The 22,934-nt window shown below is 44.7% G+C and overlaps 1 protein-coding gene across 2 annotated transcripts in view; it reads right to left on the bottom strand.

Moving 5' to 3' along the window:
• plcb3 (phospholipase C, beta 3 (phosphatidylinositol-specific)) overlaps positions 1–22,934 on the bottom strand; it is a 47,280-nt gene that overhangs the window by 17,353 nt on the left and 6,993 nt on the right. For both annotated transcript variants that reach the window (XM_042069378.1, XM_042069379.1), the window contains exon 2: positions 17,456–17,542. In XM_042069378.1, the coding sequence (XP_041925312.1) occupies positions 17,456–17,542 (87 nt within the window). The remainder of the gene's footprint in view (positions 1–17,455; positions 17,543–22,934) is intronic.

Here is a 22,934-nt window from a genome sequence, read left to right as displayed (position 1 = left end):
ACGGCGGGACAAAGTGTCTCGCCAAATTTACTACCAAGCCCCCTAGACATTTTGCCGAGTTTTTTCTTTCCGGCACCAGTGTGAATGGGTCAAGGCGGAAAGGGGAATCTGGGCGGGCATTTCGATGCTATGTCCAGCCCACCACAGGAGATTGCAAATCAATCTGATCAAAAGCTGCAATAGCCAATCTCAATCTGTCAATCTATAAATTCACAAAGTCTCCAGTCATTCAATGCCTGCTAGAGTTGACTGTAGCTTGGAATGCAATCAGTTGCCATAATAGGCCATCCTAAAATCCAGCGAAAAAACAAAGCATGAACTCATGAGCGTCTGTCTGCCCTATATGTATATCCTCTGATTGTAATGCTTACAGATATCTAGGCGATATTTGTAACGTTTGTTTTGTATTTGGCCTGTTATAAAATCATGTAGACCTATTGAACAACTTAAACACATTAGGAACCGCAAAGTTGGAGACATGCATAAAGACATTGCTGCAAATTTAAAACCGGATTACTCTGGAATGGCTAACTGTACAGGGGCATGCTTTACACCTTTGTGTTCGGTAAGGTCTGCTGTTTATTCTGATATATGGTTTGTCATGTGTTGAGGGTTCGCAAAGTATTCCACCAAGATGAATGGGTAGGGAGACGGGCGCAAAAAATATGATTATATTAAAGTTACTTTTCTCGCGATCCGTTTACCACAACAACTAACCACTAACATCGTTTAAAAGCTGAGAAAAGGCTCTTTCGTGTGATACATGTGATGTCTGTGATGAATAGGCTACTTCGCAAGTAGTTCAGCAAATTTGGGTGGGACAGTTTTACAGAGCAGCAGCTCTGGCCATATCGGCTCTGGCTCACATGATGCTTTAAATGCATTATCGCTTCACTACCCAACACGCGAACAAGAAAGAAAAAAAAAAGAAACCAACGTGCTTATGTCGCGATTTCCGATAGGCCCAGGCCTAGAGAAAAGACAGCTATGGTAACCTAACAATTAGGATTTGCTTTGCCTACACTGCTGTTTGGCTGTCTCAAACTTTGAGACGATCCATACTGCATTAACTGAATCTTATCAACCCGAACTGCGATGTTCCAAACAGAGTGACAGGATGCAATGCCTAATAATCTCACTGCCTTCGGCATAACTGCTAGCCTGGCGGGCCATCCTATATCATTGAAATGTATAGTCTGGAATCGAGCCATTCACCTCGCTTAATCCAAGGGGCGGGCAGAGAATTGTCTTTCAAACTGCCTAGGCATGCAATAGGCCAGCGCTACGATCATATCCGTATCCGGTCGACAAAACGGCAAATACATCCTTCTTTTAAAGGAATGACTTAAGTGCATTGTGTTGCTCAACTTTCAAAGAAAAGCACAAGTCCAACTCCTCCAAAGTTGACGCCAACGCCGATTCAAACAACCGCTCTTCGTTCGCCATAGCCACCTTCCTTGTTGTTCACCGTCGCAGGACTGTCGTCTTCCTGTTAAGCCCGCCTTAAGACTCTCTAACAAAATAGAGCGCTGTGATTGGATGACGTCCACGGCATCAGGCAATAGAAATCCCTATGGTTTGATACTAGACATACAGGCTGAGCAAATTAATTTGCCGCCGCTAGGGGTGCGTCTAGATTTCTAGGCTACATAACTGCTACAGTGCGCCTAGGCCTACTGTTAAACACCTGAAAAATATTAAGCTGCTGTTTTCTTTTCATGACGAGCACTAGCCTACGCTTAAATCTGACTATATATATGACTGAATGGAACGTTGCGTTTTTAAGCGCCAGAACTGCTTATCACGTCGTGTGACAAAGTTTACACCAATCATCATCTTCTAATGTATCCTTATGTTGAGATGTCCATTCTCTTTGCCCTAGGCTCTATAATTTGTGCGCGAAGCATGTTTCAATTAAGACAATACACAAGCTATTTTTTATTGTTGTAATATTGAATGATTTCATGAATAAATTGTATGCACAGTGCGTACAGGATTACGGCTGGCGGCGCCACTGACCAAGGCCACAGGAGCCTGTGAACCTCTGATTTTCAAAGGGAAATCGCAGCGAACGCAAGGGCAACTCTTCTCTTCAATTTCCCTTCCAAATTACTTTTTATTGTCTGAAGACATCTATCGCAAGAATCTAACATTCTAACAGCAACAGCAAAGCAAATGCAAGCTAACTAAAGTGCAGTCGGTTCTCCCGCCATGGTTTTTGAAATCACACACCTGCTGTATCTGAAGCCCCACACACGCATAATAAGGCCTACGACTATCACTCTACACGCCCCCTGTTGCACGTCACAATTTAATTTACTATAGCTGATCCTGCCTCCTGGCTCCCTAAAATGCCGTATCATTTGAACAGATCAGCAGGCCGGCAAATTTTTATCTCGCTTTCAGACACAAAAAGACGGCAAAAAGACGTCTCCTCTTATTGCAAATTTAGCGGGATCTCTGTGTGAAAAGGCCTACAGACACACACGCTCACACACAAACACCACTTCCCCCTCTGCTTCTCTAAGAGTGAGAGAGACTCGTTAATGCACTTGTAAACAAATCGGAGGCCAAACATTAAGTAGTCGTTGGCTTGGCAAAAGAGCAAAGCTGCCCCTCACCCCACTCTCACTCTCTCCCACAGACCTCCCTCTTCAGCTTTCGAGCTCTCCATCCTCATCTCTCTGTTCCTCTTATTTAAATCTGCCAAAGATCCTTTCACTGATGTCAGCCTACCCTGCTGATCAGATTTCTCCAAAGCTTTTTGAATACTACTTTGAATACTACTAAAGCATAGTTACATCTTGCTTTCAACGCTCCGTCCACTCTTTCAACACATCCACCCACCTATCCACACATCCACCCACCCACCCATCCCTGCCCATTTCCATCGGTCCTTTGAAGTCCATAACCTCATCACTTCCTCTGCATCCCTAAGTTCTGTGCTAATTGTTCCTGGCTCTGGTTCTGTGACTGGGGCCTCGCTCTGGGCCTCTCGACGCAGTGGGGATGATGAAGCTGTTGAGTTGACGACTCCCTGGGGTGCGCGCGCGGGTGAAAGGGCTCTGCCGGCAGTCCGGCGGGGCCTGATTCTAGTCCAAACAGACTCAGCAGGGACCGTGGCTTCTGGGTCACGCTCACACACACACAGACGCACCCGCACATGCACACGCACAGACAGAGATAAGACACACACGTGCAAAGTCACATAGACACCCGCATACACACCACACACACAAATACATACAGTACATCCACACACACAGACAGACACACAAACACCCACAAAGACACACATACACAGTCACATACACAGACGCACACAAATACACACGCACATTTTTTAATCTGCTCCCAAAGGCCACATTTCCATTAAACTGTCTCGTACAGCTGCACTCCCAGAAGAATAAATTAAAATTCATTTGCTGCTTTTGCTGTCAAACACCCATATTTGGACCAATAGCAGCTTACTGGGGCTGTACTGGGACCCGCCCCTTCCCACCCTCCCTCTCGCTCTCTATCCCCCCCCTCTCGCTCTCTATGCCTCTCTCTCTCTCTCTCTCTCTCTCTCTCTCTGCTTCATGGTGGGTTTTGTGTTCTTTAGAGTAGTGCCAAGAAAAGAGTGCGCCTGGAGGAGAGGTAGAGTAGAAACTGGATTGGGGACACACGCTCCGAACGGACTGGAGGGGGAAAGAGCTGTGCGGAGGAAGAAAACAAAAACAAGACACCAAACTGGAAGACCTGGTTTCTCTTGTTTTGGCGAGACGGACTTTCCACGGGGAGCCAGAAGCGAGAAAGGCGTGTAGAGAGAGAGAGAGAGAGAGAGAGAGAGAGAGACTGTATGTGACTCCTGCATGCCCGTAGGGAGCCTGTAGGAGTCATCAGACATGTACAGTATATACCAGCGCACACGCACACACACACACACACACAAACTACAAAAAGCATCTATGACCTAAGAAAAGGGCAGACTTATGTATGTGTGTGTGTGTGTGGGGTGATGTGGTGTGGAGTAGTGTGTGGTGTGTGTGTGTGCGTGCGTGTCACTCTCTGTACGTCCAAAATTCCCTTCATCGTTGAATGTTGACTCGAAGCTTAATAGTTAGCCTGTTGAGTCATGGCTGTATTATTATGTCATTTGTAATACTCGCGGAGATGAAGTGAACTGAGCCGATTGTCCTGCACTGTGGTCGGCCCACCGGGGAGCAAGCTTTCGCCCACAGTCAAACAAGCCAGCAGAGCAGCATCAATCACCCTGGGCACGCATGGAGAGCCTCACGCCGAGGGGGCTATAAAAGACTACATTACCCACGTACCAAAGCCAGAGCTCATGCAATCAGCACACAGCTGGGCTTCAGAGGCCTAAGGTATATAATGTGCATCATCATATCCGGTCACCCCTTGACAAGTCAGAGGACATTTAAATGTACATTTTAATGGCATCTGCAGAACAAAGCACTCGACCATTCTTGGAAACGATGGCTTTAAGGTCCCATTTGACATCCAAAATAGCCACTGAATTTCAATGCGGACAGGAAGCCAACGGTGCCTGCAAACAGGGGGCTGTTTAGCATACTGTGATGTGGGCTCAGATGATCTGATACTCATTCTCACCCATTTCCCCTTTTTCTTAGCTATGGGAGCATGGCTCTCGTGATGTCACTTCCTGTCCGCGGATGTCTGATCTCCACGCACAGTGCCTCGGGACGGAGAAGTGATTTAGCGCCTAAATGGCATCTGAAGCAGAGGCTCATGGAGGGAAGGGAGTCAGCCCAAGACGTGGGCCAGATCTGGCCAGCATCCGGCTGTCATTCTGGATGGTCTTCAGAGGGACATAACTGACTTGAGCTGAGTGCACATGGTGTCTGATGTAATCTGGATGATGTCATGCACGCAATAATCAGATCCATGTTGATCATGAAAGCACATCACATCGCAGCACACCACATGACCCCCGCAATTGTTCTGTCTGGGTGTTTTTGGTTGCGAGTGTTTTGGATGGACGTGGGCCCAGTGGAGACAATGAAGTGATGGGATTTTGAGTTCCACTGCAGTCCGGCGAGTCTGAGTCAGACGGAGCTTCTGGTCATTTGGTTGGACCCGGATCGCTGCTAAAATAGGAGACCCGGCATTGGAGCGCGGAACCCTCGCGGTTGCAATACAATAGCAACGGAGTGGTGAAATTACACAACAACAATGAGACTGTACCACACCCTGCCCCCAGTGGAACCGGTGGACACACACACACACACACACATACATACATTCTCTCTCACACACACATACATTCTCTCTCTCTCTCTCTCTCTCTCTCACACACACACGCACACACACACACACACATTCTCTCTCTCTCTCTCTCACGCACACACACACCCTTAATAACCACTGAATAGTGAACCGAGAACAGAAATTCTCAATAACACACCCAGACTCGATATCAGGAAACTAATAAAGAATGTGAAGTCATACTAGCTTTGAAAAGAGATAGATACATAGACAGATTTCAAACAAACACATCAGATCATGAGACTTGATAGATAGACAGATAGATCAAATAGACAGACACACACACACACACACACACACACACAGCAAATGAAAGAGCAAAAAATATTTTAAAAAGGGCAACAACAGGGAAAAAGAGGAACAGGCGACCGCACAGAGAGCGTGTCACAAACGTGAACACATGAACTCCATCTGCCCTGCCAGTGCCGTCTCCGCTGGGTCTTCTTCCCGAGGGGGGGACCTCCTCGCTGCCTGGCCCACAGCGGCGGCCCCTCCCTGGGCCCTTTTGTACTCTGTGGGAGGGGGGGGGGGGGGGCTGAGTGGACCCAAGGGGAGCGGAGGGTGGGATTGTGGGCGGTGGGGGTGCCCTAGCCCCGAGGCTGGAGCTGTAAAGTCCCCTCATGTGGGCCGCTGATCCATGCGAGGGAGGCCGAGCCAGGGCTCTAATAACCCCCAGGTGGACATCAGAGAGTCATTAACACCACGCATGCGAGAGGGGTCGGCACGCCGCGCTCCACAGAGCCAGGGGGATCCACGGGGAGAACGAGGGAGCTACATCCCCCTTCCTGACCTCCACTGGGGAGGGAGGGTGGAGGGGGTGTGCTCAAAAGCTCAACATAGCCTCTATCAAACACACACACAGACACACACACACACACACACACACACATAAACACAGCCTCACCTCCATGTATAATTCCATTTCAAACATTCTAAGACACTCATATATGAAAACAGAGACAGAGTGAGTGAGTGAGTGAGTGAGTGAGTGAGTGAGTGAGTGAGAGAGAGAGAAAGAGAGAAAGAGAGAGAGAGGGGGATTGGAGGACACACACACATATGATGACATAACCGTCATGCTATCTTGGTGGACTCTTGTGTCATACCCTCTGGCCACACACACTTCCTGTCTCAGAATAGAGGGAGCATGGGCTTCAAGAGTTAGGGTGCAGTGGCAAACGATGGGTGTCTCTCAGTGTGTGTGTGTGCGCGAGTGTGTGCATGTTGGTGAGTGAGTGCATGAGTGTGTGAGAGAGAGAGAGAGAGAGAGAGAGAGAGAGAGAGGGGGGAGGGAGAGAAAGAGAGAGAACACTATGTGCAAGTGTATGTGGCAAAGATGGGTGGGCTTTAGGGACATTGGAACATGCTTAGGTGGAGTTGTAGACATATAATACTCCTGTGAACTTCATCCACACTCCCACCGCACACACACACACACACACACACACACACACACACACACACACCAGTCCTACCTCTGTTGTGCATCTTTCTTCCCGTAACAATTTCCTAGCCTTTCTTTCTTCCTTGGTTTCTCTCAAGTCTTGTTCCAGCTCACTCACGCCTACTCTCCCTCTCCCTCTCTCCCTCCCTCTCTCTATATATATATATATATATATATATATATCCCTCTCTCTCTCTCTCTCTCTCTCTCTCACTCTCTCTCTATATGGGCGATTCTACCGAATTCGTGCAAATTGCTGTCCCGGAACCAAAAAACTAATTTAAAAAGCATTAATGTAGGAAAATGTTTGATAATAAAAAGATATAAGCAAATAGCAATCAAAACCCAAAGTAATATTTGAGGTAGCTGCAAGCTTTATATATAAAATATCATCATTTATATGGTGCTTTCTATTGAAAGGTGGTTGTCCCAAACCCTAAGGTCTAAATTTCACCATAGAAAAAAAAATATGAAATATTTTTTTAAAAATGTTTTATCATTGTTTTTAGAAGTATCTTTTTGAATACTTTTAGTAATTAAAAGCAAAAATATATATTTATTGAATATTTTCAGGAAAAATCATGAATAATCATGTAAAAATAGCTGTCCCATATTTTCACGTCACTACCGAAACATTGTACAGTTTGGTCAATAATATGATACTGCTTTAAGCCACTCCCCTCCATTTTGGACCAGGAAGTTTGTCTGCGCCTCTCTCCCTCATGGTGGCATGGTGAGTAGATCAGTCCTACCGTTTTGAAGTAAATGTGATCGAAATTTTGGAAATCAGTGTGTGACATTTATGAATGTCACTACCGATCACACATTTTCAACTCTTAAATAAGTTTTTTTGAGTGTTTCTACTGGTCATTTAGGTTTTAGTCATGTTTCAATGTCCAGAACTGTGCTAGCTAACTACATACTGACTAGCATCTTAGTGCTAGGATCACAATTAGCTTATATCGTCACTACCGAAACAGTCACAACCGAAACATGTGTTGACATTTCGGTTGTGACGTGAATGTTTCAGTAGTGACAAAATTACACATTTCTTTATTTTGATAAATAAATAGAAACATTCAAGTGCACATATATTCTTTTTCAGTACAAATAATTTGTCAGTCATATTTCTGTAATGTTTTATGTGATTTGACTAGGACTAAAATAAAATGAACTATGCCAGATTAATTTAATCAATTCTTATAGCTTAGATGGTTAAATGACTCATTATTGAGATGAATGAAGGCTATATGGTTCTACCTCTGGCCTCTAGGAAAACTTTCTGTGCTAATTTAGCGGGACTTTGACTGATTGCTTTATATGATTGACATAACAGCACTTATCAGTATCATTGTAAATGTCATTGTTAAGTGTAGACATGGCAGGCACACACTAATAATATAAATATCTATGGTTAATTTGTAGAGATAGCTACGGTCAGAGAGGAATTGCCAACATGCCTAGACGGAAAGATGAAAGTAGAGCTGACAGAGTGAGAAAATACAGACAAAGATTGAGGGAGGACCCAGAGAGGTACCAAGAATACTTAAGAAAGGAAAGAGAACGAAATCAGAAACGGAGGGAAGAAGGGAAGCTGAAAAGTATCAAAGAATTATCTGACAGAGAGCAAAGAAATGTCAAAAAAGAATGGAGGAAAAGACAGAAAAGACACAGGAAGAGATGGAAGCATTTTTGAGGGCTTCCTCACCACCTAGCACTTCTAGTGAAGGTGATCATTCACCACAAGTGCATGTACACACTGACTACAAGATGAGAAAGAGAGAATGTAGAACCAGTAAATACAGAAAAATACAGAAGTTAGAACAGAAGGTCAAAGAATTACAGAGGAAAAATGAAAGACACAGAAAGCGCTTTCAGAGGTTAAATAAGAAGTTGGAATCACAGTCAAAAAGCTCTCCAAGATCAATGATTCAGAGTGAGGCAGAGATGCACAGACTTCCTTCACGTGTCAGAAAGACCCTTCTTTTCCACAACACCTTAATGCACAAAATGAAGGAAAAATACAAATCTGTTAGCTACAAAGAGAAACATGCTCTCCAGAAAAGATAAACAGCAGGCATGTCCAGGTTAACCCTGCTGTTTTTGAAGCAGTCTTGGAAAAGTTGAAATGAGAAGAGACAAAGTATCCTCCAATTGATGTAAACAAGTTTCACACAGGCACACAACGCCCACCCATACATAACGGATAGACGCGCGACACACACACACACACACACACACACACACACACACACACACACACATGCAGTTCTGTATATTTCTTTTATATGAAAATGTATTCAACCTAACTAAAATTTACCTAAAGTTTACTTAGACAAACTCAGCAACAAGAGAATCAGTTAAGGAGGTTTAGAGAAGTTAGAATGTGTAATGGAAAAACAGGCCCATATGTGTACACCAACGTTACAGGTGGACATGGGTGCACACAAATCAAATTCTGTAGTTTATACTGTGGGCCTGAAGTTTTATATGGACATACTGTACATGTTTGTATTGTTCTGAAGATTTAAATGAGTGGTTCTGAAGATAACAAAATGAGTTACTAAAAATCACAATTGTGTTGACATTGTTCAATTGTAGCATATCTGAGATCAAAAGAAATAGTTTGGATGTCGGAATGTTTAAACATGGACATTAAAATGAGATCTCAAAATAAAATGTTTGATAATTCCATTTACATGATGAACATTACAGTAATATTGTTAGACGTCAGTTGTGTTAAATATGACCTTTTTCTCCATCCTTTTGATATACTGTTTATTATAACACAAATAAAAGTTTCTGTTTCTGAAACAGAGCACATTGTGTCATCTTTTTCTCAAGAGATGTGAAAATCAACACAGAATCTTGCATCCCTTCAAGGTCTGAACTATCCGCCAGCTCTTCAGCGTACTGTCAGTGCAAAGTGCTTTTATGTGGTGTTGCTTTAGGTCCTCTTTGTGCTGTATGTTTTAGCTGCATAATGCCAACCATTTTTGACTAACTAATTACTTTTTTTACACAAAATATGGACAGTGAAATATGGTCGTCACTACCGAAACATTACTGTCACTACCGAACATTTGAGGTCACGACCGAAACACATAATATTCTGGAAAAATAAAATATGTTTTGTTATCAGAAAAAAATGACATAATTTTATTTAGTTAGATAAAAATTTAAACTAATGAATCCTTGAATTTTAAATCTGTATCAGTGCATGTATGGCATTTACAGAGAAATATTGCTTTCAAAATGCATTTAATTCGATGAACCACCCTTATGGTTTTGTTAAAATTATACTTTTAATCAATATAACCATGAAATTGTCTTTAAATTTTTTTTTAAATATATATTCATAAGGTTAATGCAAAGGAAATCAGAATAGGCATTTAAAAACTAATTTTTATATCAAATGTTGTTGCGTTTCGGTAGTGACACATTTTGGGAGAGAGAAAACATTTCGAAACTGTATAAAAACACAGTAGGAAACTAAAGTGTCCAATCAGTAGAATAGTGTTCTTTAGATGTTCTACTATGTTAATGACTACAAAGCTTTCAGGAAAAAACACACTTTTCTCAAAAAGTTTTGAAGTGTGAATTTGCACCAATTCGGTAGAATGGCCCATATATATATCCCTCTCTCTCTCGCTCACTCTCTCTCAGTGGAGTTAAGGTCAGTGACATTTTCGCTGCTCTCTGGTTTCTGCTTGGTGACTGAGAAAGCGGGAGGGAGGCCAGGGCCCTTTCCTTACTCGGCTCACAGAAGAATTAAACAACAACAACAAACAAACAAACAAACAGGAAATGACCATGCAATTACACCCTTACACAATAAACAAAGCTGATAGAGCACAGGGACATTAGGAGCCAGCCCGGAGAAATGGACCCACCCACCCACAGTCTTGGACAGAGAGACAAAGACTGACACTCACACAGATACAACCACAAATACAGTGTAAGGAGATACAGTGCACAACAAGAGTGCGCACACACACACACACACACACACACACACACACACACGCTAAGGAGAGGAGGGAGGAAAGAGATGACAGGGGCAGCCGGGGCAAGAGCAACAGGAGCCAAAGAAGCAGGGAGGGAAGGAGAGAGAGGGAGAGAGAGAGAGAGAGGGAGGGGAGAGATTTAACCACTGGAGCAGAGATGATATGAAAGGTGCAGACATGCAGTCAAACATGGTTAGAGAGAGGGGGGGAGGGAGGGAGGGAGAAGGTAGAGAGAGAGAGAGAGAGAGAGAGAGAGAGAGAGAGAGAGAGAGAGAGAGAGAGAGAGAGAGAGAGAGAGAGAGAGAGAGAGAGAGAGAGAGAGAGAGAGAGAGAGAGAGAGAGGCATTTTCTCTGTTCTATTCTTTGGTAACACTAATTCCTTTTAAATGGTCATGCCAATAAAACGTACTGAATTGAATTGAAATTAATGTTAAGCTGGCTAAATTGCAACAGTGAAAGCAGGATAGGATGAGAGCGTGTGTGAGTGAAAGAGAGAGAGAGAGAAAGAGAGAGAGAAAGGGAATGAGCGAGTAAGTATGGGAAAGTGAAATACGGTGGCTCTCGCTAATGAGCAGAGCACCCAGGAGAAGGAGGAGGAGGAGGAGGAGAGGAGGAAGGGAGATAATGTCTTTAGGCCTGCCCTCTGCCCTCTTCCTGTCTTCCCTCATTCTCTCTTTATCCATCTCTCCCTCCCTCCTTCAAATGCAATACTGCAGTGTGCTGGTCTGTGTTAACACAGTATTGCTTTGTTTGTCGCCACTCGTCTGTCTCTCTCTCTTCCCACTCTCTCTCTCTCTCTCTCTCTCTCTCTCTCTCTTCATTCATCTGCACTGCTCTCTTATCTTTTCCACACTTCCACCTCCATGCATCTAATCAAATTGGTGTGCGCTGAGTGTTTGTCATGCCGGTCATTCCATTGCTACACTCACACACAAATACACACACACACACACACACACACACACACAACCATATGAATATATACCACAACCACACGCACAGATGTGCATGCACACACACGCACATACCTACACACACACACACATACTCTAAAGGGGAGGGCAGAGATGATGAGAATATTGAGAAAAAGAGTGAGGGCATTGCGCAAAGCACACAATCAAAGTTGATTATGGTTGTACTGCTCAACTCTAAAACACATCTTGAAAGGTCAAATAGGCCTCTAAAGACCAAGTCCAAAATAGCCTAGGTCAAATTTAAGCCAGGGTGTGTGTGTATGTGTGTGTGTGTGTGTGTGTGTGTATAAAATACTGATGAAGATCCTGTGAGATGGAAATATTTTTCAGTCTTAAATACAGTATATTTTGGGGCTCATGTGCAGTGTGCAGACCTTCTCCCTCTATCTCTCCGACACGTTCTGCCACCTTTACATATATTTTGGACGTGCACACCACTTCTCCACAAATGTGTGTAGAATATTGGCATACATGGTTGCATGTAAAAAGAGCAGGAGGCATCAGAAGTGACAGGCCAGGGGCAGAGAGGGTTAGACAGAGAGGGAGTGATGCAAAAAGGAAGCCATCGCATTATCGGCCCTCAAAACACACTTCCTCTCTGCCGCGTGGGTGTCTGAGGGCTGCTGTCTGTGTCGGTGTGTCGTTGTGTGTGTGTGTGTGTGTGTGTGTGTGTGTACACATGTCTGCACGAGTGTGCGGCCTGGCCTAAACACATATGCTCTAGACTAGAGGATCCCTCTTCTTGAATAAGCGTGCACGTGTGTCTGTGCATGTGTGTGTGTGTGTGTATATGAGTACTGCATGTGTCTGCTTGCATGCATGCTTTGTAGTACCCTGTGTGTATAGAAATTTGTGTGTGTGTGTGTGTGTGTGTGTGTGTGTGTGTGTGTGTGTGTGTAATTGCTGGAAAGGGAAAAAATAGAGAAGGGGGAGGGGGGATTAATATTTGTTACATCCTAATCCCTAAAATAAAGCAGCCTAATCGCCATGGATAATCTTTCTGGTCAACACGTCACAAGTAGGCCACTCAAAAAATCACCGACAACATCGAACAGTCAACAGCAGCTACCAAATGGCTCTTCCGAAACACCACCCTCTAACACCGCAAAGCAAAAAAACACCAGCTGATGCCAAGCTAGAAGAAGAATGGGCAGACTTCACTTGTTTTTCTCACCATACACAGCAGTAGTAACTCTTAAAAAATGCAAGAATGATATCCATCTTTTTCCACCCTAAATTTGTTTCCCCCTTGATTTTCCGTTCACAACACAACCATTATCCATATTGCTATTATTAGATTAGATTAGATTAGATTAGATTCAACTTTATTGTCATTGTGCAGAGTACAAGTACAAAGCCAACAAAATGCAGTTTGCGTCTAACCAGAAGTGCAAAAAAGCCGAAAAGTGCAAGGAGATATACAAAGTATAGACAGGTGGTGCATAGGCAGGACAAGACATGTAGTGCAGTGTAGACAGTTTAGAGTAATACAAATGAGATATAAATATGTGCAGTGTATTAGCAGTTACTTTATTAGAGCAGAATGCTCTAATTATGCTATAATACTCTGATTTGACAACATCTCCACTTGAAGGAAATGTCAAGAACCATTTGTACCAAGATGGCCTTCTGCAACACCCATTCAGCCAGCCTCTACCATTTCATTTCATTGGAGTTTTCGCTGCCATTAATATGTGCATACATTATTTATCGAGTTCGATTTCTCCATCTTGGTCTGTACATCTGTCTCTCCCTTTCTCCTCGGACGGTTTACAGGGTAAATAAAGGAAGTGATGATCGTAGGGATTCAGTCTGAGAGAAGAGCTTTGGAGGTTAATGTACAAGTCCTCAGAGAAAAGAAAGAGGGAGAGAGAGAGAGAGAGAGAGAGAGAGAGAGAGAGAGAGAGAGAGAGAATGAAGGAGGGAGCAAAAGAGAAGAGGGGGGAGAGAGAGCAATAGCCGTAGGGTATGCTGGAAGTAAAAGGGGCACAAGGGAAAGTTATGCTCCAGGACTACCCTCTGCGTCTGAACAATATCCTGCATGCTTTCCCACAGAAAGAGGGGGAGAGAGATAGAGTGAGAGAGAGTGAGAGAGAGTGAGAGAGAGAGAGAGAGAGAAAAAAAGAAAGAAAGAAAGAAAGAAAGAAAGGAAGAATTAAGAACCTTGAACATAGAAAGAGTAGAAGGGAAGCAGAAGTTGTGGGCAGGGAGAGGGAGAGAGAGAGAGAGAGAGAAAGGGAGAGGGGGAGAGGGAGGGAGAGAGGGAAAGTGTCATCCCAACGCAGGAAGAAGTTTAGTCACCTCGCCTGCTCTTGGCTGATGACAACCAGCTGGACTCCAAACAGGAAGGAGAGACAGAGAGCAAGAGTGAGAGAGAGACAGAGCGAGAGAGCGAGAGAGAGAGAGAGTGAAAACGAAAAGAAACTGAAAGTAGAGGCGAGACTGCACAAGATCACAGACACATTCCAGAGAGTGTTACATGAGGCGGATGTGACATAATGTATCCAAGTCAATATATACTGTAAGCTCGCAGTGTTCAGATTGGGGGGGGGGTGCAATAGAGGAGGACAGCTTGCAATAAAACTGGACAGGCGAATTGTCAAAATGGATGACAATCTCCTAATGAGTGTGTGTGTGTGTGTTGTGTGTTGTGTGTGTGTGTGTGTGTGTGTGTGTGTAGAAGTTCACACTAATGCAGCCCAGATATGGATACAATCTAATGTTGGCTAACAGCTCGGCCATTACTGGCTGCTGAGAGCCCTGGCCTGCCACATTAGCGCCAGACTGGCCCTGATGGATAGGCCACTCATTCAGACTTCAGCCTGAGCACTATATAGGCCCATGTCAACAGAAAATTAGCCTGAGCCGATCAGTTTCCCCATTAAAAAGACAGCCAAATGCAATAGCACTGGGCACTACATTAGGCAAGACGCCAGCAGCCCTGATACACACACGCACAGACACACACACACACACACACCTTTAGCTGCTCCTGTCCTTAAGTGGTGCCTAAAGCTTGTGTAAAAAGTGGAACCCTTCCCATGTCCACAGTAACCACGTTTACATGGACAGTTTCTTTTTTTTTTTTGTCATTCCGAGTAAAATATTCCCGAGGGGTGGTTGGAGTGGGCACTGGAGCTGCGTCCACTCATACAAGACAAGCATCAGTCTGAGAAGAGACAGGTAAGGTATCCCAGGCCCATAGGACAAAACAGTCAGAATGTTTTACTTCAACTGACAAACTATGAGTGGAGAGAATTACATGCAGAACTACCAAACATATACATACAGGGAGAGAGAGAGAGAACACAAAGAAAACACTATACTCAAAACACATGAGATACACACACAAACACACACACCAGTTTATATGTCTAAATGTCTTATCTATTGTATGTTCTGTATTGTATTGTTTGACGTCCTGCTTTGGCAATGCAAAGAAATATTTGTCATGCCAATAAAGCTACCTTGAATTGAACTGAATTGAGAGAGAGAGAGAGAGAGAGAGAGAGAGAGAGAGACAGACAGACACACACACTCACACTCTGAGAAAGTGTTGAGAAAGACATTTGCTTATTTAACGAATACGAGCATCTGATAATGGTGCCACATGAAAATTCATCTGCCATTATGAATGCAAAGCCCTAACCCATTGAATGACAAACGCAAATGTAATGAGTCAGCTTACAGTTAATACTGTCAAGTTCACTCTTTCACACTTCATCTCTCACTCACACTCATTCACACACGCTCACACACACAGAGTTTGAAAGGGGGATTAGCCACATGTACACACACACACAGACAGATCCGGACGAGACTCTAAGTAGCTAGTGATAAAGACCAGGTCTCAGAAAGAGTGCAAGAGAGCGAGGCTGACAGCAAGAGCAAGAGAGAGAGATAAAGAGAGAAAGAGAGAGAGTGTGAGAGAAGGAAAGGAAAGTATAGCCATGGATTTGCTTTTTCTTATCAGGAAAAAAATTTAAAAAAAAGTCACATACTTTACTGGAAACCCAATCACACACACAAACACACACGCGCGCACACACACACACACACACACACACACACACACACACAGTCTAATATTCTATGCTGATGCAATCTTTCATGTAGTTCATATTTTTACCCAAAACCTCCACCAAACTACTGTATGTCGTGTGTGAACAAGTCAACTCTTCACCAAACATGTTGCACAGCTATCCAAAAAGCCCAACACCATCACATGTGTAATATATGTGTGCAATGATGAAGGTGCGACGACAGACCCAGGCTTCGTGGAAGTGGGCTTGACTTTCAGCAACCTTCTTCTACTTGGAAAGGAGAGAAGTGGTGCACGCGTATTGTGAAGGCTGGCTCACACACACACACACATGCTGCGCATGTCAGGAACAGCAAGAATAGCAGGATCAAATGGTGTCGCGATTGGCAGTTACTGGAGAGATGATTGGCCTCTTTTCTATATATTGTGAGGGATGGGGATCCCCCGGGGCCCCGGCACCCAACACTAAACAGTGCCACCGCGTCTCCTCCGGCAAGCTATGCCCTAGTGTCCTACTACTGTACGCCACGCACACACACACTCACACAGGCTTGAACACACACACACACACACACACACACACACACACAGGCTTGAACACACACACACACACACGCACGCACACAGGCTTGAACACACTCACACACTTGAACACGAACACACACACACACACACACACACACACACACACACACACACTTGAGTACACATGCACACGGAAGCTTGCACACACACACACTCACAAGCGTGCATACACATGCACAGGCTCATGCACACGCACGCGCACACACACACACACACACACACACACTCACAGAAACATTGCATCTGCCACACCCATCGCCATGTAAGCTCACAGACATCTCCATAACACATGGAAACAGTCAGACGTGTAAAGTGCTGGCACACTTAGGAAGGATATGCAGTCCTCGGTACTCATTTCTCCCCAGGAAACACAGAGACACACACACGCACACAGAGAGAGAGAGAGAGATGAGAGATGAGAAAGTGAGAGCAGGGGAGCATCATGGAAATATTCTGTGTTTCACCATATAAATGTCACTGGTCACTTTAACTGTCCACATACCACACATGCCTGAAAGATAGATATAAAAGAACATAAAAACAAGGAGGGAGAGAGAGGGGGGGGGGCATTGTAAGGAAAACAACAGAGCAGCAAAGAGAGTAAAGAAAGACAGAGAGAGCTGAAGTGAAGAGGTTGGAGGTGGAGAGGAGAGGAGAGAGGAGAGGAAGAGCTGATTTAATTTGCGGAGCCGAAATTTGATTCAATTCATGGGGACTCACATGATGGGCCAATCGCTCTAATTGGCACAAGAGAGAGAGAGAGAGAGAGAGAGAGAGAGAGAGAGAGAGAGAGAGGGGGAGGGGCAGAGAACAGAGATAGGGTGGAGTGAAAGAAAGGAAGAGAGAAAGAAAGGAAGAAAGAAAAAAAGAAAGAGTGAGCAAGAGAAAAGAAAGACGGATGAAGTTACGGGAGGTAATAACAGAGGAAGCCTAAAATAAAAGGAGGTATCAAGTGTAAATGAATGGGTGAGATGATCCCACACAATGACCGTGAGGTGGACCGAAGCCGCGGGCCAGGGATGGGAAACGGGCCCTTGGCGTGTAAAGTAAGCACAGAGCAGAGCCGAGGCACGAGAGTGTGGAAATGAACATGTAAACAGAGGAAGATACTGACCAGGGTCGCACCGCCCGTCCAGTACAGGAAGAATCCCTCTGGGTCCACCTTGAGGGTGATGAGCGAGGGCTGGCCGGTGCTGGGTTCCTAAACATAAACAAACAAACAAACAAACAAACACATTAAGCCAAAGGACAATAAAATAAATAAATGTGTAGCTGAACACTCTGAAAGGTGCCAACATGTGGAGGCTAAGGTTACATAAAGTGGAAATAGTTCATGTGGATGCATTAGAACTAGAGTAAAGTTATAAAGGCATTGCTTTTGTGGTGACAAGATTTAAAGCCACAAGCTCTATCCGGGCATATTAACATCCACAACCAAGCCAAGCAGTCATTGATTTGTTTGACAAGCAATCCGGTGTGGTTGTCCTAAAAGACCAGCACAAAACCACATTAATGCCATTTACGACAAATGCATTGTGGAAGTTATAATGGACGGGCTTACAGTCTAGCACATGACTTGCACACTCACACAGGCTTTCTGAACCCCCTTCCTTTCTAGCTCAAAACTCCTTTTTTCTCCTGAACTTTCTTGCTCTGCCTGACACACACTCACACACACACACACTGGAGATGCATGTCACACATCCAAGAACAACTCTTATTCTGCCAGGGGTGAAGCCAACGTGATGACTAGGCTTCCTGGATCCGAGACATCCTAGACACCCTGGCATCAGATGAACATCCACACACACACACACACACACACACACACACACACACACACACACAGAGACACTCACAGAGAGAGACACTCGATAAGGCATAGGGCATCAACCCAGGCCTGGTCCAGTGAGGCCATGAAAGCTATCTGAAACCACAGAGAGCGGTAATGTGTAAACCACAGGGAGGACTGATGGAGGAGCTGCCTGGAGGGACAAGGATGTAGTAGCCATGGGGTTTTGTAAACTGTCCCAAGAGAAGAGGGAAATGCATGCTTTATGAGAACCCGGAAAGAAAGAAAAAAAAAAGAGAGAGAGAAAGTGCGAAAGACAACGTTAGAAAACGTTAGAGATCAAGATGGAGATAGTGATAGAGAGACAAGAAAGAAAGAAAGAAAGAAAGAAAGAAAGAAAGAAAGAAAGAAAGAAAGAAAAAGACACAAGGAAGAACGTAAGGAGGAATGAGAGAACATGTGAGTGCTTTTGACACAGTGGTGAGTGAGATCACTGAGAGCAAAACCGGGTGATGAGGAACAGAGAGAGAGAGCGTGTGAGAGACATGAGTCCAAGGAAGACAGTCGAGAGCTTTTACGGGATTTGATGGCCATGTACGGTCAACCAGTCTGGGAGAAGGGGCCCACGCAAAAAGGTTATCAGAAAGACAAGGGAACCAAGAAAAGGAAGGTTCAACCCATCTGGTTTCTTCACCTCCCTTCTTATTGCCATGCTTAGAGAATAAACCTTCTCTTTTCATCTGTTTTATGAGGGTTTAGAGACTCATATGAGCTTTTCCCTTTGTCTGGAGATAAGATTCTGACCTTTCCTCACCAAATCTCATAAGCAACCATCTTTATCACACACACACAGACACACACACACAGACAGACACACACAGACAGACAGAGACAGACACACACACACACACAGACAGACACACACACACACACTTCCATTTTAATATCCTAAGCTTGAACTTGCTGCTGTCTTAAATAAGCAAACAAATTCCTGTGTGTGTTTGTGTGTGTGTGTGTGTGTGTGTGTGTTCGTGTATTTGAGTTTACATTTAGGAGGTGGACTTTAGTGTTGGAGAAGGCGATAGCAACGGGGGGTTGCAATAATTCATTAATGACATGGAACGGAATTCTTTTATGGCTTCACAGCTTTGGTCTCCTTGACGACCCGAAAGGCTGATAATGTGGGAGACAAGTTCACTTTGCATGAAAAGTGAGAGAAAGAGAGAGGTGGGAGAGAGAGAGAAGTAGAGGGAGAAAGAGAAAAAGAGAGGGGTGTGTGTGTGTGCGAGAGAGAGAGAGAGAGAGAGAGAGAGAGAGAGAGAGAGAGAGAGAGAGAGAGAGAGAGAGAAAGAAAGAGAGAGAGAGAGTGAGTGAGTGAGTGAGAGAGAAAGAAAGAGAGTGAGTGAGTGAAGACAGAAGAGGCAGATGGAGTCAGATGAGGGTGGCATATATTAGGGCCTGTGTGAACTTGAATCAGAATACAGTGAGTCGCTCCACAGGATGACATTCCTCTCACCAGTCCATCGAGGAGATTTCCAAGAAAAGCTGCTCTCCAAGAAATCCGACAGCACCACACCCCAAGCTCCAAGAAAGCAAATGGCTATATATATATATATATATATATGTCATCTTCTATCCTCCTTCATCATCACACATTCCCCACCTCCTCCCTTCCTGCCTTTGGCCGTTCCTGGCATGTGCTTGGACTCGTCATTGCATTGTCACGCCGGTCGTTTACACTTCAGCATCAGCAGTAGCAGCATGCTGCTTTTGATGTGAGGAGGAGCTCCCTACTGGAGCCAGACTGGACTGCCATCGTTGCCGTGGCCACAGCGGAGAGCCACACACAGCACACCAGCTGAATGACCGCAGCCCGGTCTGGGCCTCTGTGTTTACGCAAGAGCCCCTGTTGGGTTTGTTTGTGTGCTTGATGAGTGTGTGTGTGTGTGTGTTTGTGTTTGATGAGTGTGAGTGTGTATGTGTGTGTGTGTGTGTGTGTGTGTGTAAGGGGCATTCAGGTGTTCCATTTCAATATGAAAAGGTAAGGACTAGAGGAGGAGGAGAGGGTGGTAAAGATAGAGCCAGTGCTCGAGGGAGCTCTTTGATGTGCGCCCTGTTTACTGCGTAAACGAGTAAGGGTGTGTGTGTGTGTGTGTGTGTGTGTGTGTGGTGGGGTGGGATGAGGGGTCATTGATGGGATTGGAGGACTGCAACCCTCAACCATTAGGTTTTCATTAAGAAGTGCATGAGTATTACATGTGGGTTATTCTTATTTGAGCAAATGCCACCAACAAAGTGTCTTCAGTTTGGTTCTCACAACAAGCTCACTTGCTTCTTCACACACGCACACCATGGAATTCGACAACTGTCAAACACCCTCTCATCATAATCCTTCCAAACAATGAGATGCACGCAAGGCCCACTTCTGTTTCCAAGTGTGGTCTTGGCCCCTTCAAGAACACATGCACACACACATACAGACAGAGAGTGAGAGAGTGAGAGAGAGAGAGAGAGAGAGAGAGAGAGAGAGTCCCCCCCCACACATACACACAAACAAAGAAAGTTTTTTTTTTTTTACTTCAGTGTACCGCATATCTGATAACCTAGACAGAGACATAATCTGTCTCCTAATCCCTCTTTGCCAGGCGGATCAACAATATATTTCACTTCGCTGAAATATCAATTGAATTTAACTTTATCTTGGGGAAACAAAGTTTCATTATCTTGAGATAAGGACATAAATAACTCAAGATCTTGTGAGAATGGTGGGGTCGTAAATAGCTGTTCCCTGATGGCATCTTCGGGGATTCCATGCAATTTGAACAGCTGTATCTCCACTAGATGTGCATCAGATTGAGCACACACAGGGCTGCTGAGTGGACCAGTGTGAAAGGACTAAGGTTTACGACCACTCGCATGTCCAAGCTGGGCCTTAGAAATGATGGAGTGGACGATTAAGCATTCCGTCTTGCACCTCACACTCACACACACACACACACACACACACACACTTCTCACATTCGTGAAAACACACACACAACCATAGACAGATACATATTGACATACACATGCACGCACAAGCACACGCGCACATATACACACACACACACACACACACACACACAGGACTGCAGGGCTAGCAGCTCATAGGCCTCATGCTGAAGCTATCCCAGCTATTTACTGGTATTTATTCAGCCGACGCTTGCTGCTGTATTTGCCGTATTGTATTTACACGGCTTTAATGTCTCTCATAACAACAATCCGCCATGATTCAGTGCACTTTAAACGGCCGGCAAATGGCACAGAGCACTGTGCCTAGAGTCCAGCCAAGCACACCAGCACACCAAGCGTCTGCACGCACACACACACACACACACAAGCACACACACGCACACACACAAGCACACGCCCGAGAGAGAAGGAAAGTGGGAGTGGAAGAAAAGAGTGGTCAGAAAATGGGCGAGAGAAGGAGTGACTGATATGTAAGAATGAGAGAAAGAGAAGAAAGAGATAGAGACCAAGAGAGAGAGAGAGAGAGAGAGAGAGAGAGAGAGAGAGAGAGAGCGAGAGAGAGAGAGAATCTAAAAGTGAATTGAGAGGGAATGTCATCTGGTAACTGATTTTGAACATACTGAGCGTGGTGAAATGAATCTGCAGTTTCTTAGATCACACAGGCCTCCAGCAGGCCTCTGTGGCCAACACACAGATTCCTGTTTGTGTGTGTGTGTGTGTATGTGTGTGTGTGTGTTTGTGTCGGGCCTATGAGTCAACACTTTGGTAACATGGCAAAGGTTGATGTTAGTGATTCACCTTTGGACTCCAGAGACAGAGGGGAGGGGAAGCAAGAGACACACAGCTCATGAGAGACAGAGAGAGAGAGAGAGAGAAAAAAAGAAAGGAGAGAGAGAGCAAAAAGTAGAAAAAAAAAAGAGGCCAAGAGTGAAGCCTGACTGCCATAGACATGGCGTTGTAGTGTGTGTGTATGTGTGTGTATGTGTGTGTGTGTGTGTGTGTGTTTATGTGTGTCTCAAACTCAACTTCCCACCATTCACATGTGGGTACACTTAACCTTTAGCCACCCCCTCAGGCTCTTCCTTTCCTTCTCGCTCTCCATCCTTCTCCATTCTTCTCTCCACTCCTCCACCCTTCTCTCCACTCCTCCACCTATTTATTCATCCATCTAACATTTATCAAAGGAACCTGGCAACCATCGTAGTCTGGACACTGGGGGCCAATAACTCTTATCTGCTCAGCCCCACAGGCAAATCCACCTCCAGTTCCAACGAGCACTTCATCATCATAACCTGACAGGAATTACTGCCTAATTAACTCAATTGCAAACGCAGAATAGAGACAAGCTCATTGAGTTCATTGAGAGTGGCCTTGTGTGGCTCTAGAAGAAGAATGGTGCTGCATTTCTCCAAGGCTAAACTACGCTACACTTTAGCACATCCTCTTGTATACCTGCTGAGACGACTCCTTATTTTGGCGACATTCTCTCACACCTCTGCTCAAAGAGGAAGACGGGTCACTAAAGAGTTCTCAATAACACGCCTAGTAGGTGGTAGATTAGATAGTCGGCCATTTTATAAAGGACGCTGCTTGAGGTTACAAGGGACATGGTGTGCTGTACTCCTGAAGACAAGTTCAGCCAGTAAATGCTGCCTCAAGGCTCAAGACATTAATTCTGCATAGTCCATTAATTCATTAGTCTCCACCAATCGGAGGCCTGCACATGCCTTTAAAATGACTCTGCTTACATAACCTATATCTGCACTGCCGCATTCAGATGTCAACACTT

The sequence above is a fragment of the Alosa sapidissima genome, chromosome 18 (genome assembly GCF_018492685.1).
Source record: "Alosa sapidissima isolate fAloSap1 chromosome 18, fAloSap1.pri, whole genome shotgun sequence".
Lineage (NCBI taxonomy): Eukaryota > Metazoa > Chordata > Actinopteri > Clupeiformes > Clupeidae > Alosa > Alosa sapidissima.
Note: the sequence above shows the minus strand (reverse complement) of the source record. Positions and strands in the feature narration are given on the sequence as shown.